The sequence below is a fragment of the Dryas octopetala genome, chromosome 7 (assembly GCF_963921425.1).
Source record: "Dryas octopetala chromosome 7, drDryOcto1.1, whole genome shotgun sequence".
In the NCBI taxonomy this organism is placed as follows: Eukaryota; Viridiplantae; Streptophyta; class Magnoliopsida; order Rosales; family Rosaceae; genus Dryas; species Dryas octopetala.
In genome coordinates this window covers 10460669-10480167 of record NC_141372.1, presented here as the reverse complement: position 1 = coordinate 10480167, position 19499 = coordinate 10460669, and the positions used below count along the sequence as shown (strand labels likewise).

General features: G+C 36.2%; 2 protein-coding genes across 17 annotated transcripts; one reads left to right on the top strand and one right to left on the bottom strand.

Annotated features, from left to right (window-relative positions):
- Nucleotides 1-1519: 1519 nt before the first annotated feature.
- LOC147279562 (uncharacterized) lies at nucleotides 1520-6030 on the top strand. 16 transcript variants are annotated; one of them, XR_015123359.1, is made up of 9 exons: nucleotides 1520-1871; nucleotides 2580-2720; nucleotides 2797-2901; nucleotides 3070-3112; nucleotides 3618-4902; nucleotides 5031-5103; nucleotides 5210-5270; nucleotides 5485-5551; nucleotides 5772-6030. XR_015123359.1 is itself a non-coding variant. In XM_086250725.1 (5 exons), the coding sequence occupies exons 1-5, from the start codon at nucleotides 1698-1700 to the stop codon at nucleotides 3707-3709; spliced, it is 555 nt and encodes a 184-aa protein (XP_086106851.1). In that variant the 5' UTR covers nucleotides 1520-1697; the 3' UTR covers nucleotides 3710-5024. The 16 variants fall into 16 exon arrangements, 1 of the variants encoding a protein (XP_086106851.1); XR_015123358.1 differs by lacking the exon at nucleotides 5210-5270 and having other exon boundaries at nucleotides 3618-4049; XR_015123354.1 differs by lacking the exon at nucleotides 5210-5270.
- A 2091-nt stretch (nucleotides 6031-8121) lies between these two features.
- LOC147279561 (uncharacterized) lies at nucleotides 8122-11660 on the bottom strand. The gene has a single exon (XM_086252623.1). It carries the CDS (start codon nucleotides 11589-11591, stop codon nucleotides 8352-8354), a length of 3240 nt encoding a protein of 1079 aa, XP_086108749.1. The 5' UTR covers nucleotides 11592-11660; the 3' UTR covers nucleotides 8122-8351.
- Nucleotides 11661-19499: the final 7839 nt, after the last annotated feature.

Here is a 19499-nt window from a genome sequence, read left to right as displayed (position 1 = left end):
ATCTTTCCCTTACATACTGAAGTGATGCCCCTGTCTGATGCATTTGTACCTTACACACCTCAACATCAACCACTTGGCTACTTAATTTTTAGCTTTCATTGTTCTCTTTAGTTTCCTAGTTTTCGCTTCAAGTTTGTGAACCTTTTTTAGTTTAGCAGAAGCTTTCTTTCTTTTTTTCTTTTTTTAACTGCCTTGTTCCTTTCAGTTTTGTTTTGAGTTATTAAAATGTTCTTAGTCTTTAAAATCTACTCTGTGGAAAATCATCTATTACAAGTTAGATTCATGCACTAAAATTGTATGTTTTACCTGCTTCTTATAATGACAATATTGTGTTCCTGCTTATGTTCATCTACTTCTTTTACTCATGTTGCTCCTCAAGTAAGTAGATAGCTGATAATTTAAACACCATTTGAGTCTAAATTTTCTTAATACACCATTAATGACTCTTATTTATTCCCAAACACACTTTTAGAATTTTACAAGTACATTACTAAAAATAACTTTAATAACTTTAAAATTCACAAAAAATCAGTGGACTTAAAGAGTTGTTTTTCTGGTTTAAATAAAATCATCCGTGATATAGTCTTTGTATTTCCTCTAATATCTGTTGATGAGGTCCAGTTGAAGATAGGAAAGGCTCTTTGTCCATTTTAGTGTTCTGTAGCTGTGCCACCACTTAGCTAGGCAGCATGAGTAGAAAAATTGAATGAGTGTAGTGTGTGTGGATCTGTATTCTGATGTAGACGATTGTGTAGAAAGTAAAGAACAACCATTCCCTGGATTGGTGCTTCTACTTGAAGATAGAAGACGTTCTACACAACTTAAAAAAACTAAAGACTGCTTGAAGTGCAATATATATATTCAAGCTAAAGAACAATGAAAATAATGAAAGCAACTAAGAATGTTGTGAAAAGACCCGTACAAAACACACATATTAAGTTTTATTTGGTGATTGAAGCTCAACTTTGTTTACACTTACTCAATTATATTTATTATTGTCATGATCATTATCACCATCATCATTATTATTAATATTATTACTATGATTATTATTTTCAAAATTTTGGTGCAACCACATGTCAGTAAATTTTAGTTCAAATACCTTAATATCTTCGAATAAATTACAATTTAACATGCAATTTTTCATAATATTGGTTTCACTTGCAGTATTCAAGATGGTTATGATTGATGAACCTTTGTTATGTTGTTAGTGGTTAATCATTGGTTGTTATATTTTTAGGCCTGCGGCAGTTGCAAAACATATGGTAGCAGTCAGCACCCCTACAAAAAAACTGGGCAATGGGCACCCAAGCTTGCAACTATAAAGGCTTTTGTTGTTAATGCCTTATTTGTTGGTCAAAATCACCATATTTTAGGTTGACTCTCTTATGCCACACCAATTAAGTGGGTTAGACTTAAGAGTCACTAACTAAATGAGGCGTTGGCATATAATATAATGTAACTGAAGTTGAAAGGGTGGGTGTGATGTGGCAAGCACCCATATGTTATTTCCTCCACATACCCACTTTATCTTCAACTGAATACATCAAAAGTGGGTGAGCAGTAGCAACCGGTGGTGGTGGTGGTGGGCGCACAGAGTCCCAAATCTTCGTTCTTTAACCAATCCAGCGCTAGTCCCGATTTCACTTGTCCTCTGTCTCTCTATCTCTTGTCTCTCGCTCTCTAATCTTAAATAGATGGCTTCGAAGAAGAACAAGGCATCGATCTCCACTATGCTCGAAGCACGCGAACCCAGGAGGAGGGAGGGGATCAATAGAAGCCCACGCAAGCCCGCAGATCTAGGTCTCAGCCTCGTGTTTCTTTCTCTCTCTTTCTCCCTCTATTTCTGCTTCTTGCCGTTATCATTGAAGGTTGCCTCCATCTCTGAAGCTCATCTCTTTAATTTATTAGGGTTTTAATTTTCATGATTGAGTTTTTAGGGTTTCATACAAGGAAGCTCCTCTGTGAAAAACATCCCTTTTATTTTCGTCAATTCTTTTATTTTGCTCAATTTCGGTGAGTTCTTCTTCAGGTCACTTCCCATTTTGCTTCTCCATTTTTCTACTTCTTACTCTTATAATGATTATATGGTTTCCAGTGCCCCATCTGCTTTTTTTTTTTTTTTTTTTTAATTTCAATGTTATATATCTTTATATTTTTAATTCCTATTAGTTATCATGAATTTCTGTATGCTATTAGTTCTTGCCTGATTTAATTTGCTATTGTCTGGACAGTAGTTTAGAAGTGTTGTATAAAAATAATGGACTCAATTTCTGCCTTCAATAGCTTTGATTTTGCATATGGAAGTTGGTCTAGAATATCAATTTCTTAAATTTCCAAGTCTCTAATGTTTACTTATATTTCATAGTTTGGTTATATTTGTTTTGAGATTTTGAGTGCCCTGAACTTGCCCTTATTAGTCAAACAAATTTTAGATGTCAGAAATTAGTATATCCATGCTAGCTTTTCTGTTTACCTTCAATTCTTGTTGAAGATGGATGATTTTGTGGTATTTACAGGTTTTGTGATTCTGCAGTTTATGTCAATTCTAAGTTAGTTTTGTTTTGGTTCAAAGGTAGACCAATGCAAAGAATCAAAAATTGCCCAAATACAATTTCTTGGAGACGGTTCTCAAGGAACAGCTGCTCCTTAGTCTCCAAATCAGAGGACTATCATGTCTGAAATATTTGAACGAGAAGGCACTTCAACTCCTCAAGAAAGTAGGTAGTGTTCCTGTCTTGAATTATGTAGTTATCTCTTTCCTATCTGTTCATCAAGAACTATTCTTCCATGAAGAAAAGGTATCAGAATAAGATGGGGGAAGGTTGGCCCAAGATAGTTCGCATTGATTACATAACAGAGAACATCTTGGTTTTCATTTCACTCTCAAATCAAAGTCAGGTATGTAACAGTAGCACCACTTATTTAATTTCAATTTCGTACTTTATGTTTTTTTCAACTGAAAGGCATTACTAGTTATGAACTTCACTTCTTTATTGCTTAATCACATGTGCAATAAAACATACAGCCACTTAGCTAAAATTGAACTCTCAACTTTGTTTTCTGCAGAGTTCTTCAAATGGCTTATTTCACTTTTGTTTTCTCAACTTTGGTAAGTTCAGTTCAATTAAGATTAGACTCTAATGGTGGTACAATTAAAATTGTTAAGTTTCTATCATAAGGTTCTAATTTGATGATTGTTAATCATATAAAACACATATTTTGATAATAACAGTTTTATTTAAAGAGTAACACACTACCCTTTACATCTCACCTGCTCCAAATATGATTTGTATTAGGTGTTGTTGACTGACATGCTAAATAGCTAGCTCGTTTGTTTATTGTGGTTCTCTTTTTGTTTTGTTTTGTTTTTTTTTTTTCTTTTCTTGTTTTTGTTTCTAAGGGTGCAGAGTAGGGGTATGTAAGTATATAATGTGTTGAAGCCCCAAATTCTTAGTACCTTTTATATATGTTTGTTAGGCCATATAAGGCTTTTAGCAGGGCATTCTTTTGTGGTTATGATTTAAGACATTTTCTCTCATGTTTTCTCATTTTTCCTTTGAATTGATTTTTATGTCTTACATTCATTCGCATGTACAAATATGGTTTGTTTTCAGCAATTCAAATGGCTGAGATAGAGCATGACAGATTGCTCATGGACCAATACCTGAAATGGAGAGAGTGCGCATTACATACACTGGGGAGATAATGAACCTGCAAAGACAGCAAAGTGAGATGGATATTCAACTCAATGGGAGGGTGTCGACTGGTCTTGACTGCAACCTTAGGGGTGGAATTGGCATAAGCACCATCAACACTACCTTATTGGCACCCACACTGCTCCATGGCTCTATTACCCCAAATCCCATTCCATTTCCACTGTTTGTTGCCCAACCACCAAGCTATGATGGTGAGAGCTCAAACTCTTCACAAATGTTGATGATGCCGCATAATCCAAGTCCCATGGTTGAGCCGGACGCTTTTGGGGAAAGTGCAGGCAAGTCTACACTTGGGAAAGGGAGTGCAGCCTCCAACTGAAAGAGCATCAGGTGTCTTTCTGCTACTAAATAACCAGTATGCATTTTGATGTCTTTTATGCAATATTTTGAAACCTTATATTGGGGGAGATATAAACTTGCTAGTTTATATTTTGGTTAAGGCCTAGATTATATTATTAAGTTTGGAAACTTGAGTGGGGATTACTTAGCTTTTGTTCAAAACTGGGAATGTAGGACTTACAATCTCTGTTTAGCAGGGTGGCAGTGCTTTTGATGTACAATCACTGCATAGTTCATAGGACATGAGGCCTTAATGAGAATATGTATTTTCTGTTGGTAGTTTTGCATTTCACTGGTCTTGTAATATTTTGAACTCCAAATTATGTAATGCAACTTGTATTCTGCTGTAACCATATTGAGTGAAATGGACATGGTAATTGTGCTTGAATTCTGTTCATTTTGGTATTCTGCTGTAACTAGATCAATAGCTCATTGAACCATTACGTTTTTCCATCCATTTTACCAAATATGGAAATAATTCATACTCACTATCCTCTGAAATTGGGTGGCATTTGAAATGTCAAATGCAAATCAATTAGTCACTAAAATATGTGGCAGGCTCTTTTCTTTAACCACCAGCAAACGAACCTTCAAGCAATGGTGAGTTAAATAAAACAACCAAAATCTGCAGAAGTTGCTAAACAAAACAACCAAATTCTCAAAAGTTGTTATGTAAACTGTCAGCTTTTATTGTCAGATGTGGTCTGCTGGTTCCACCCTTGTTTTAGATGGGTGGCCTTTGCCAATTTGGAAAAGGGGTGGCAATTTGGTTAGCCTACTATAAAGAGTGGCTGGAGGCTTAATAGCTAACAAAACCTTTTAGTGAGCATTGCCCAGTTTTCTGGTAGTGCACTAATCTTGCAGTATGACTATTTTCTTTCTTTTGTTGCATTTAGTTGATTAAGCATCTGTGAATGACACTTGTTAGGTCTAACTATTCTCCTATATTATCTTTCTATGTTTCTTTTTCAGCTTGTAGAGAGGTTTGGGATTGACCCTAATAATGCTTTTGCATTTTGGGATTGGGTTGGTGGCCGGTACAGTGGTAAGTTGTTTACATTCTTGTGTAGATATTTGTAGCTAACTTGATGTCTAATTCAAAATTTTTGGACCAAACAAAAACATTCAAATATTTGAATTGTTGGTTGCAGTTTGCAGTGTTGTTGGAGTGTTGCCTTTATCACTTTAATATGGGTTCTCAGTTGTTGAGAAGTATGTCACTCATGGTTGTTACAATTATATTTGAGTCACTTCTGAAATGTGTTAATGAAGTGGTTTTTTTACTTTTATAATTCTAAGTACTTATTAACCGGTTGTTCTGATTCCCAAAAGGCATAGTTGGAGTTCTCTAAAAAGTGGTCGTTTTAATAGTTGGGGAGATGATCTTTGTGTATACTAACTAGGATGCTATATATTCTACTTAAAGGTTCTTAAAGGGAGCTTCAAGTATTGATCAACACTTCTACTCATCGCCTTTTGAGAAAAATATTCCCGTAAGTGCCCGTATTCTCATATTGTTGCCGTCATGATTATTATTAGAGTGGTTGTCTTGCATTTTGCCATTTCCTACTGGAAATGGAAAGGATGATAGAGTAATGGCATAAGTACCTGTAGTACTGGTAGGTTACAGAAATATCTGTGTGCACAATGAATCTCATCAGTTGTCCTATGAATCAATTCATTCACATTATATTATTTGTTTATTTAATGCAGGGATTAAATATGCAACCAGGTATTCAAGAAACTTTCAATGGTGTTTGGCATTGTCTAGATTTGGGAGGAGTTTGGTTATGGTGGTTGCTTGTGTTAGTTTTTCTATGTTTTTCTGTTTATTTCTTGCATAGGTCTTTGGCTATTGTAAGTTTGTTTGGTTTTAAGTTCTTTTTTATTTTCATGTTTTTGTTTCTTTTAAGCATTGTATTTGGTGTACAATCACTAAATTTTGATATAAATAAATATTTTTATTTATTTCTTGCAATGCATTGGTCTCATTTCAAATGAAGTGTTTCTTTCTTTTACGTTTACTTTGATGCATTGTTTTATTTTATGAAATAAATTAAATGGCAAGTGTATAAATAATATGAAGCTATATAGAAATTTAATTGCATATATATATATATATGTATATAACTCAAAAACAGCGTGCAAGACAAGCCTTAAACAAGAAGCATGATGATCTTTTAAGGCGTGCAACGTAAGCCGTAAATGTTGACTATTTACGGTGTGTAGATCATGTCGTAAATAGTAATATGAAATATACAGGATTGTCAATTATGGCGTGTTTTTTTGTATTTACAACATGCATTACATGCCGTAATAAGTATAGATTTTTTACGGCATGTGCTTCAATGGCGGCCAATTGCATGCCGTAAATATCAATTTACGACATGCAATTCACGCCGTGAAAGCTCAGTTTTGGTGTAGTGAATTAGTTTTCTAAAATTATAAAAAATGCTAAAACTCTTTAAATGACACAAATTTTGACTAATCCTCCAAATTTCTCTTAATTTTATGCTTTTTCATATTTCAATTTTTGCTAATTAATTTGTTGGAGTTTTGTCTGGTTAGGCATAGCATGCATCCTTGAGACGCTGTGTGACCTAGCCATGAGGGCAAATATATAAATGAACACAAATTTATCAATAAACATTAAAATGATCACAAGGATAATTGTCTTCATATTTGACAACATTTATTTGAAGCAGATATATGAATAATATAAAAAAAATTTCAAGCAGAGCTTATCAATCAAAGCCTATGTAATACAAAGTCGCATGCAGCTAGGGGTGTGATTTGAATTGGAAAATCCGAATCCGACCGATTCCTATCCGAAAATTTCCAATTCTATTCCGAATCCGAAAATGCCGAATCCGAAAATGCCGAAATCCGAAAATTCCGAAAAAAATTGGATTGGAATTGGAATGTTTATGTAAATTCCGATTCCGATCCGAATTCCGATCCAAAAAATTCCGAAATGTTCCGAAGGCATTCCGATCTGATATTTCCGAAATTATGCCAATTTATTTCATATTATATATTTTATCATTTATTTAGTATGATACATATAACATATATTTTTTAAAAAATGACCAATACTATTAATATAAACATATGTACATTATAAATATATGTGTATCATAATAACGTAAATGGTAAGTTGGTAACACAAATACCCACATTTTTCCGTACATGTAATTACTATTTTTTTTTATTAGGGAGGGGAATTGAAGATATGGAGTAATTCTACAGTTGTTCCAACTGGAATATCCCATCAATTGTAATTACTAATTACTAAATATTTAAGCTTATTATATTCAAAATTTCAAACATGATATATATATATATATGTGAGTAACATGTATCTACTAATGACATTTATTCTAACAATGTTGGATGAGCTCCAAAGATTAATCCCCCACCTCTAAGATATGTGCTATTAAGCCTATTATACATTCATAGTGACATTTATTTCTCTTATATATTATGTATGTTATAATATATAATATATACCATTAAACATACACAATATATATCATACATAATTTATTTCTCTTATAACATACATAATCTAGCAATGAAAAACTTGCTAAATTGCATCTTTATTTTATTTTATGGTAATGGTATGGGATGGTATGGTTCAAATGTTATTTAAATTAATATTTTGAATTTTTTTTTTAAAATTGGACATATATTTTAATTACATTTTAATATAAATATTGAAATGCATCATAATCTATTGTCTTTTAATTTTTGTTTGTTTGTTAATTTCATCATTATTCTAAAAAAAATCCAAACATGTTCTAAAAAATATTATGAAAATGTGAAAATTCCGATTTTTTATTCGAAAATTTCAAATGTTTATCCGAAAGTTCCGAAAATGTTATATTCCGAAAAATTCCGAAAATTCCGAGAAATCCGAAAATTCCGAATCGGAATGAGATGTTGAAATTCCGAATCGGAATGAGATGTTGAAATTCCGATTTTTTGGAATGGAAATTGGAACATAAATTCCATTCCAAAATTTTTTGGATTGGAATTGGAACACCCTATTTCCGATCCGATCCGGCCGAAACACACCCCTACATGCAGCTAGCTTCATTACATAGTTTATTTTCTAGATCTTATTTTCAATCACACTCGTACAACGAATAAGTAGAATATAGTCGAAAACGTAAAACAATAAATTAAACTACGAAACGATCACAAATCACAGACACAAGCAAGTTGCATGGGTAGATTATATATATGCCTTTTGAAGGCAAAAAGCAAGCTGTTGATAAATTAACTAAATGATTAACCTTTTGGGGCCTTTTGGCGGGAATCAGTCGGGGCTTTTTGACGGTGATCAGTTGGGGGCTTTTGGCGGTGATCAGTTGGGGCGCCTTTTTGGCGTTGATCAGTCTGGCGACGACGAGCACGAGTTGAACGCCTTCTATTTTTCTTTTTTTCTTCATCATCATCATCATCATCATCATCACCTTCATCTTCCTCGATTTGACTGTTGTCATCATCAACTTTATCTTCCTCGATTTGGCTGTCATCAACATCAGGCTGGCGACGACGAGCGCGAGTTGAACGCCTTCTAGTTTTCTTTTTTTCCTCGTCATCATCATCATCATCACCTTCATCTTCCTCGATTTGGCTATCATCATCATCACCTCCATCTTCCTCGATTTGGCCGACATTAGCATTAGGCCGGCGACGACGAGCATGAGTTGAACGCCTTCTAGTTTTCTTTTTGTCATCATCATCATCATCATCATCATCATCATCATCATCATCATCATCACCTTCATCTTCCTCGAGGTCATCATCATCACCTTCATCTTCCTCGATTTGGCCATCATCAGCATCAGGCCGGCGACGAAGAGCACGAGTTGAACGCCTTCTAGCTTTCTTTTTTCCCTCATCATCATCATCTTCTTCATCTTCCTCGATTTGGCCGTCGTCATCATCACCTCCATCTTCCTCGATTTGGCCATCATCAGCATCAGGCCTGCGATGACGAGCACGAGTTGAACGCTTTTTAGTTTTCTTTTTTCTCTCATCATCGTCATCATCTTCCTCACCCCTATCATCTTGAGAACCAGCTTTATCTTCCTGGATTTGGCTTTCATCATCATCAGTCGGGCGAGGACGAGTACTTGAACGCCTTTTAGTTTTCTTTTCTTTCTCATCATCATTACCACATTCTTCTTCAAGGATTTTGTCATCACCATGATCTGTGACAGTAGCAGATTGTTCACCGCCGCTGGGTTGATTACGAGCAGGGTGTTTGAATTCGTGTATCTGATCACCACCAGCACCAGTAGCTCCCGCTGGCCTCTTATACAACTTCTTCTTCTTCTTGGCCAAGTAATAGAGACCAATTGCAAGAAATGCGAGAAAGAAGACACCACCGAGAGAGACAAACGCGGCAACATAAGTGGTGGTGTGGTCTTTAGCACTATGAGATGGTAATATTTGTTGTGGTGATGGTGCAAGTGAAGGAGGTGGCCCAGCTGGGCATGTGCAGTTTGGTACTGGAGGACATGAGGGTGATGGAGGAAGTAGGGGTGAAGAGGGTGGTAGTGATGGCGGTGGAAGTGTTGGTGGTGGTAGTGATGGCGGTGGAAGTGTTGGTGGTGGTGATGAAGGCGGTGGCAGTGATGGTGGTGGTGATGAAGGTGGTGGTGGTGGTGGTGAATGGGGTGGTAGTGGTGAAGGCGGTGGTAGTGAAGGTGGTGGTAATGATGGTGGTGGTGGAAGTGTTGGTGGTGGTGATGAAGGCGGTGACAGTGATGGCGGTGGTGGTGAATGGGGTGGTAGTGGTGAAGGCGGTGGTGGTGAATGGGGTGGTAGTGGTGAAGGTGGTGGTGGAAGTGTTGGTGGTGGTGATGAAGGTGGTGATGAAGGTGGTGGTGATGAAGGTGGTGGTGGTGGTGGAAGTGTTGGTGGTGGTGATAAAGGCGGTGGTGGTGATGAAGGTGGTGGCAGTGATGGTGGTGGTGGTGAATGGGGTGGTAGTGGTGATAAAGGCGGTGGTGGTGATGAAGGCGGTGGCAGTGATGGTGGTGGTGGTGAATGGGGTGGTAGTGGTGAAGGCGGTGGTGGTGAATGGGGTGGTAGTGGTGAAGGTGGTGGTGGAAGTGTTGGTGGTGGTGATGAAGGCAGTGGCAGTGATGGTGGTGGTGATGAAGGCAGTGGTGGCGAATGGGGTGGTAGTGGTGAAGGCGGTGGCAGTGAAGGTGGTGGTAGTGATGGAGGTGGAAGTAATGGTGGTGGTGTTGAAGGCGGTGGTGTTGAAGGCGGTGGTGGTGATGGCGGTGGTAGTGAAGGTGGTGGTAATGATGGAGGTGGTACTGATGGAGGTGGTACTGATGGTGGTGGTGATGAAGGCGGTGGTGGTGAAAGGGGTGGTAGTGGTGAAGGTGGTGGCAGTGAACGTGGTGGTAGTGATGGAGGTGGCAGTGATGGTGGTGGTGATGAAGGTGGTGGCAGTGAAGGCGGTGGTGATAATGGTGGTGGCAATGATGGTGGTGGTGATGAAGGCGGAGGCAGTGAAGGTGGTGGTGGTGAGTAGTGTGGATAAGATGAAGGTGGCGGCGGTGAAAGGGGTGGTAGTGGTGATGGCAGTAATGGTGACGGTGGTGGCGATGAAGGTGGTGGTGGTGGTGGTAATGGTTGTGGCGGTGGTGGTGGTGAAAGCAGCTGTGGTGAAGGAGGTGGTGGTAGTAATGGTTGTGGAGGTGATGGCGGTGGTGGTGAAAGTGGCTGCAGTGAAGGAGGTGGTGGTGAGTAGTATGGATAAGATGAAGGTGGTGGTGGTGGTAGTGAAGGAAGTGGTGGTGGTGGTGGCAGCGTAGGTGGAGGGGAGAGTGATGGTGTGGTTGTGTTACATAGTGGTGATGGCGGAGGTGGAGGTGGAGGTGGAGGTGAGAGCGATGGAGTGGTGGTGTTACATGGTGGTGATGATGGTGGTGTTAGATGGCGGTGATGGTGTTGTGGCGGTGGTGGTGGTGAAAGCGGCTGCGGTGAAGGAAGTGGAGGTAATGGTTGTGGCGGTGGTGGATGTGAAAGCCACTGGGGTGAAGGAGGTGGTGGGGAGTAGTATGGATAAGATGAAGGTGGGGGTGGTGGTGGTGAAAGCTGGGGTGAAGGAGGTGGTGGGGAGTAGTATGGATAAGATGAAGGTGGCGGTGGTGAAGGAGGTGGTGGTGAGTAGTATGGATAAGATGAAGGTGGTGGTGAAGGTGGTGTTAGTGGTGATGGTGATGGTGATGGCAGTGGTGGTAGCAGCGTTGGTGGTGAAGGTGGTGTTAGTGGTGGTGGTGAAGGTGGTGTTAGTGGTGATGGTGATGGTGTGGTTGTGTTACATGGTGGTGATGGTGGCGGAGGTGGAGGTGAGAGCGATGGAATGGTGGTGTTACATGTTGGTGATGGTGTTGGACTTTGTAAAGGTGGTGATGATGGTGGTGTTCCATGGTGGTGTTGTGGCGGAGGAGGCGGTGGTGGCAATTGCGGTGGTGGTGGGGAGAGGTATGGATTCCTCATTGCAAGAGAGGTATACTTGCAGTAGCTGCTACTAAATGAAATGGTTATGGGCCTTATGGCGGTTTCTATTTAAACTGGTCGGTCGGGACTGGGGGCTTCACGAATCAAAAGTCTAAAGAAGATTCTCCTTCCATCAAGTAGTGATGAGTTTTTCTTTTTTACTTTTTTTGTGATACATAAGTAGTAATATTATATGACTCGAAGTCTGGATCCAACTTTTGGAGAATTCAATAGCATTCATTTGTCGTTGGTTGGTAGGAAGAACAACATAAAATATCACAAGCACGTGATTCATGAATTCGTAAAATGTTCATGCAAATTGCAATTAAGCTCATCTTTATTTTTCAAATTTACATGTAATATATTTCCGCAATAAATAATACCCAATTGCACCATAAAAACTAACCAGTTGCCACTTATATATGCTACATGAAATAAAGCAAGGGGCCTACTGTTAATTGACCAAATGCAGCAAGAATAATGCACTGTTTTTTGACATTAAGTGATCATATATTCATATAGCGTGACAGTAAAAACATATATAGTCACTCATGCAAGTAATATTAGAGAATTACATTTTTATATTATATTAGTGACATACTCACAGTTGAGATTAAATTTTAAGAAATTTTGGAGGAATGGAGATTAAATTTTAAGAAATTTTCTAATATAATAACAAAAAATATTACTAAATTACTAGCTAATTGGTAATAATAATGTTATTTAACGATTGATATAATAAGTAGAAATTAAGCAGTAGCTGCGTCATTATCAGCAATGCTTTCCTTAATGGAATCCCAGTGTGCATTCACATGGGAATAAGATAATGACATCACTAGACTTGTCAATCAGGACGTGTGCATGCTTACGTGTTGTTGAGTGATATGTATCGATTATTAATAAATTTATAATTAATGGTAGATATGAGATGAAGAATATAGGCAACTCAATTTTTAATAACTGTATAAATAGTAGATATATGAGAGATAAAGCATAACAATCTCATTTTTCTAAATTAAAGCAAGATAAACTCTCTTAATTTGATAATTTTTGTACTTAATTGCTTTTAAAACTAACCAGTAATTGATTTGGAAAGCTTAATGCATGCTTTGTTTAAACAACAGAGTACAACACAGGGTTTGTATTTAGTTAGGGGAGCAAATTACTAACATTTTTTTTTTTGGCCATAAATTACTAACATTTGAAGTACGAGATGAGTGCCAATTATATTTCATTTCAGTATAATCGGGAGGTACATGGTCTGGCTCAATTTGCTTTATATATATGTCAGTCTTGCCTCGGATACTGTTGTATGAAAGCTCCTCCTTGGTTGTCCTGTACGTGGATAACGCTTCTTTTGGCCATAAGCCTTTTTCATAATAGCTAGGAATTATTGTTTCTAGTTTAAAAGAAGACTCTTGCATGTATTGTGTAATTTGTGTGAGCTGGTGAATGAAGACGAGTGTGGGGAGACTACATTTTCGATCCCCTAATCGATAAAAGTTGAAAAGATCAATGTGTAACACATGTGAGGGTGGTTTTGATTGGCCGAGTAAACAGTTACATACGTAAAAGTTCAATGGCATCAAAAGCGCTACATGTAGATGCAAACTCATTCAGACACCGACTCTGAGTCCGAGGCCATGCACAACTACCCTTCAACAATTTTATGGTCTATTCTACAAGTCCAAGTCTCCAATGAAGTGGGGTCTTTCAATTATGACTGGCTGTACGTATGTGCTTGGTTGGAGAAGCATATAGGGAGGATATAAATGATTGAGTTAAATGCTGAATCATGCACCGACTGACTAATCGATATATAGTGTCATATGCTTAATTATTCTATCTTTTTCTTTGTGTTCTTATCTCAACCAATAGCATGCATCCTCCAGCTGCTTAGCAATGTTAATCCATAAAAGATGACATCGACCTGCACTTTCTGCTTAAATACTCCATCTTTTTCTTTGGATGTAATTTGTAGACAATACAAGATGAAAGCGACAACTTACATATATGTATAAGTAATCATTATATAATTATTGACAACTTACATTGCTAATTAAGCTGGAGGATATATGCTATGTTGAGAGCAATGTGGAGCAATGTCCCACATCGGAAATCTAGAGCTTATATATGTGCTTATAAGTCTTGAGCCTCTCCACCCATTACCAATTGGTTTTGGGTTAGATGCTCTAATTCTATCATGGTATCAGAGCTTGGTTATCCGCGTGTAAGGCCTAACGGTCACACGTGCTCCCACGTCACCCAATACAATTTGTTCACGTGTAAGGCTCAAAAATCTCGCCACACGTGCGGGGGCGTGTTGAGAGTAATGTGGAGCAATATTCTACATCGGAAATCTAGAGCTTAGCATATGTGCTTATAAGTCTTGGGCCTCTCCACCCATTACCAATTGATTTTGGGTTGAATACTCTAATTCTATCATGCTATTGGTTAATTGCCCATGGAAACTCATGTCCCTCCTGGCTCATGCTTACGATCTGTGTTATTAATGTCATATTCATGTCTAGCTAGCTTATTTTGAACATAGTGCATTACACAACATGCAAGATTGTCATGATTAATGGTCTGTGTCTATGCTAGCTTAGTCCCATTTCCAGATGATCTTTCACCATATGCGCATACTGCAGCACCAGCTTCGCAGCCAATATTGTTAGCATTTGGTACTGTTATCACCCTATCATTTGTCTACACGTGCACGGTGCCTGCCAATGCTTGCTGCCGAGAATCAATATTGTTGTGTACTTGTTGTTTGGTTAAGTTCCTTGTCTTCCAAAATATTGGTAGGTGTGTCAAACATTCTTAATACTAATCAGAACTTTCTGAGTTTAATTAGTTACCTATAATTTCATGAGAAATAGTTAGATATATTCATAAATTGTAAATTGTATGTTTTGGTTATTCTATTTATAATTAATCTAGTCAGTTCATGTGAAATTCTCTTTTGTTTGAAATATCAGTAATCACAGATTTTTAAAGGCATTTTAAAGTATTCAAAATTATAAATCTTTGAAACTTTTTATTGAATTTTTGTCTGATAACTACATAGTGATTGAATTGGGAGAGATAGTGATTGGATGTTAATCTGTTAGTTTTATTGGTTTTTTCTTTTTCTTTTTCTTTTATACATAAGTTTATTAGTTTATATACACTTGATAAATCATAATTGACTATATTATCTATAGACTCTTGACTAGAGAGAAAGACTTTACAGAAGGGAGAAAAACAAAGACTTCACTGATCCCAATAATACCCGAGGGAGAAAATTAGACTTGACAAAAGAAAGTTTTAAAATGATCATTTGGTGGAGGGGACCTGTGGTCCGGGCAAACGAGAAAGTATGAGCTTTTCCCAAAGGAACTTTTGGTTATAATAATATTTGCTTAATGGGTGCTTTATGTTTGTCTAGTCTCCAATCCAACATCTGTACGTCTTTCATTCTTGAAAGTTGTTTTTCTTTCTATAATTTCCACACTTATCATTTATCTTTAATGTCTGTGATATACTGATATGTGATATGGATCCTACTTAATAATTTTGGACATTTTACAATCTTTCTTTTTCCTGTCATATATAGAAAGGAACATAACACACTTTTAAAGTTCGATCGGAAGGTGCCCATTTTCCATGTGAACCACTGTCTATGTCCTCTCTCTCTCTCTCTCTCTCTCTCTCTCTCTCTCTCTCTCTCTCTCTCTCTCTCTTACTGAAAAATTATAGGAATAATGTTATTTGAATCAAATTAAGTGACCAAATGAGAGAGACCAAGTGAGGTGTCACTTAGGGAGGTGGTCCTCATCTCCATGTAGTCCTTCATCTTCACATCTCCCCAAGTGACACCTCACTTGGTTCCTCTCATTTGGTCATTTAATTTAGTCCAAATAGTATTACTCAAATTATATATGTCTACATCTATGTCCATGTGAACCACTATATATATGTCTATGTCTTCTTTCTCTTTGCTTGTCCTTTTTTTAATAAAAAATTGTATTGAATATTGATTAGGTGATATGAGTGTATTTTTTAGATATGGGAAACTAGTGATTAGGGTTTAGAATATGATATAATATTAGAGTTTACGGTATTTGTAATTAGTTTTTATATAAAAATGTATTATATAAATTTAAAAATATATAAATTATTAATTATAGGGTTTAGGGTATAGGGTATAGAAAGGGTTTAGAGTTTATAAATTTATATATTTTTATATAAATTATAGAAATGTATAAAAATGTAATATTTAAATTAAATGTTATATATCGGTTTGGTTCGGTAAATCGACTGTAATAGGATCTGAGAATCGGAACCATACATACTAGTTCGGTTGGCAAACTAATAACCTGGTTTGGTTCCTCTTTGATATAGTTATTCTCGGCATCGGTTGGGCCGATTTTGGGTCCAATTTCGATTTTTCGGTCAAACCGACCCAGCCCTACAGGGAATGGATGGGCTTGGGTTTTTGACCTTGTACAATATAAGTAGGCTAGCTACTAATGTAACAATTTTTTACAATATGTTTTGGTATAAAAATTTTAAATTATTATCTTATTTAATAATACTTAAACTTTTATTTCATATGTTTTCCAAGTGTTCAATTTTTTTTCTTATTATATATAATGATATAAAATTTTAAAAATAAACAGAATAGCATTTTTTCGCAAAAAAAAAATCATCTAAAGCACTTATGTACAATATAAAGTACTTTAATGTTGACAGCCAAACAATAAAATGCTTATGTGTAAAAGTGTTACTAATATGGTGCTACTATCAAAAGTGCCACGACACAAAGTACTTTTTAAAAAGTAGTGCCAAACGAGCTTATACTATGTACGCCCAAGAACGCAATGTAACATATACAACAGCAACTTGAATACTGTAAGAAAACATTGTTTTCCAGGGCACATTGACATACGTTTGAGACCATTCAACACTATTATAACCTGATTTTTATAATCAAAGTCATGTATATATATATATATATATATATATAGTAAGACCAAAGTTTGGTATGTGGGGAACCAATTAACTAAAATAAATTTCATTACTCATCATATTGGTGGCGTGATTAGTTATCTTAGGGCTTGTTTGGCAGTGCTTTTAAGAAGGTCAAAAGTACTTCTAAATAGGTAAAAACACTTATGAATAAAAAATTTAGTGTTTGGTAAAAAATGTAAAAGCGCTTTGAACCAATTTTAAAGCACTTGAAGTGGTTTTGAAAGAAGCACATAGGAGGTGCTTCTTCCTAGAAGTGCTGCCAGGAGAATACACGGGAAGCACTTGGCTCCCTTTAATGAAAATTTCAAACTTCCCAATTTATCCCTATTTATTATAACAAATGCCCAAAGAACCCTTATACTGTTTTATTTTAATAAAAATTTCTTTATCGAACTGCAAACTTCTCAACTGCCTCGAAACCCATCGCCCACCGCCACTATCCATGATCCAACACCACCGCCTTATGCACCAGCCCCTCCACCACCAATTCATCCATGCTCTGCTGAGAATCACCACCTAATTTTCGTTGTAGCACAACTTAATTAGGATATTGTGTTTAACAAAAAAAATGAATCAACACCTAATTAGCTGGGACTCCATCCTCCAAATTCCAGGACCCGACTCAGAAAACCATCTACCCAGCTCGAGAAGCTCGCCACCGTCTTGAATCCCAAACAAGAACCGATTCGCTTTCTTTCAAGAGGCCTTCGAGCTAGTCTACAAATCCATTTTGAAATTGACTTTTAAGAATGGGAAAGAAACCCCAAAAATAGAGAGCAGAAATAAACCGAAACTAATAAAAGGGGTATCTGCTATTACATCTTTGAGTATGAAGTGTATAAGAATTGTTGCTTGAGATTGCAGAACTTCAAGTTCAAGAAATTATATGACGAAGAGAGACAAGGGTGTTATAGTGAACTCCAAACAAATTAATGATGATGATTCAGTGGATGGTTATGGTGGGAATAGTGGCGGTGATGGAGGACCATGGATGGTGATGGGATGAGTTGGTACTGGGCAAATGGGTTTCGGGGGTAGTTCAGTAGATTAAAGAAAATAGTTTTGTTTTAATTATTTTGCTATTTAGAGCTAAGGAAGATGTTACTTACAAATTTATAATAAATGTTTTCGCACAGATAAAGACTTTGACTGGAGCAAGAAAATTATAAACATCTGTTAACTCCATTAGCAAGGCATCTGTAAGAAATTTAGAAACAAATATATTATAACATATGTTACTAACAAATCTAATCAAAAACATCTGTGTGCAAGGAGTCCTCCACTAGCAAGAAAAGGATATACATGCATTTTGGGACAAAAAATCACATAATTATTTTATTTTTATAATCATTTTTTCTTGTTGAATTATTCATAATCATTTTATTATATATGATGATGGACAAGTTATAAAATAAAAATAGAAGCACTTTTTTAAGGCAAACCAAACACTATTAAAAACACTTTTATATTGATAACCAAACGATAAACTGTTTATTTGTAAAAGCGCTATTAACAAGAAGCGCTACTGTCAAAAGCGCTACAACATACAAGCACTTCCTAATTTGTTTTAACTTATGTTTACATCAATCCCACACTAGTTGGTAGCTTAATATGGACATCTGATCAGCATTGTTATACATGTATAATTTCCAGTAAGTTTTTTTTATTTTTATCAGATAGTTGCCAATTAATAAGTCGGTTTAATTATCAAGTGTTATAATCTACTCATGCAAATTAGTTACAAACTCAATTTTTTTGTTTTGTTAGTATACTATTAAGTTTACTTATCAAGTCATATTATATATTAACTACCAAGTCAATTTAATTATCAGGTTTAATGAATTAATGATTAGGTTTCACATTCAATCTTTTTGCTTTGCTTATTTTACATATCTTCTAGATTAAAATTCAGCTGGCATGTCATTACAATATTGGAGTAGGATGTAGACTGTCGAGGAAGTCATATTATATAATTAACCAAGTCAAGTCAGCAAGGCCAGTCCGAGGATTTAGGTGGCTTTAGGTAAGAAAAAAATTTAAGGTCTTTTGCTCATTTAATAACTAAAATTAATTGACCAAAAAGTAAATAAGCAATTTATAACTTGATACCCATCAATTTAATAAAAAAAATTAAAAAAATAAAACTGAGAATCTTTTTAAGTACACAAAAGTTGGAGTCAATTTTAAAGATAATTAATACATGTAACAAGCTTTAGGCTGCAAATAGCAAGCTTCTTGGCAATTTATATTCCAAATTCTTTGTTAACAAATCTTTGTTACCAAATTAGAGAGCTTTTTTACTTTTCAATATTAATTAAAGGAGGCAAAGTGTAAAACAACTAAGAGGAATAGTCGAATGGATAAAGGAGGCCCTGGACTATGAGACTGAGAGTGATGAAGATGAATGAATAGTTGACAAGGAATAGTTAGAAAATGAAGATGATTAGAGAAATAGTCAATGAATAAAGAAGACCTAGACTAAAAATAGGAATAGTAAAAAAAGTTTTTTGTTTATTAAGAAGCCCAACTTAGAAGTTTGAGGCCCTTTGGGTGAGTGGGCCCTAAGCAGTTGCCCAACTCGCCTACCCTGAGGGCCAGCCCTGTAAGTCAGTTCAATCATCAGATTTAAGGATCACTGTTTCATATTCAATGTTTTTGCTCTACTAGTATTTTATTTTTATTCAAATTCAGGCATGTAATGACAATATTGGAGTAGATTGTTGTGGGAAAAAAAAAAGATTATGATTATAATTGCCAACTAGGATGCTCTATATATTTTGTACGTGTTCTAATATTGTACATTATGTAAAAAAATCATCACTAATATATATTTTTTTATCTAAGGAAGGGGAATTCAACTTCAAATTTCTCTCAACATTTATTTGTTAGTGG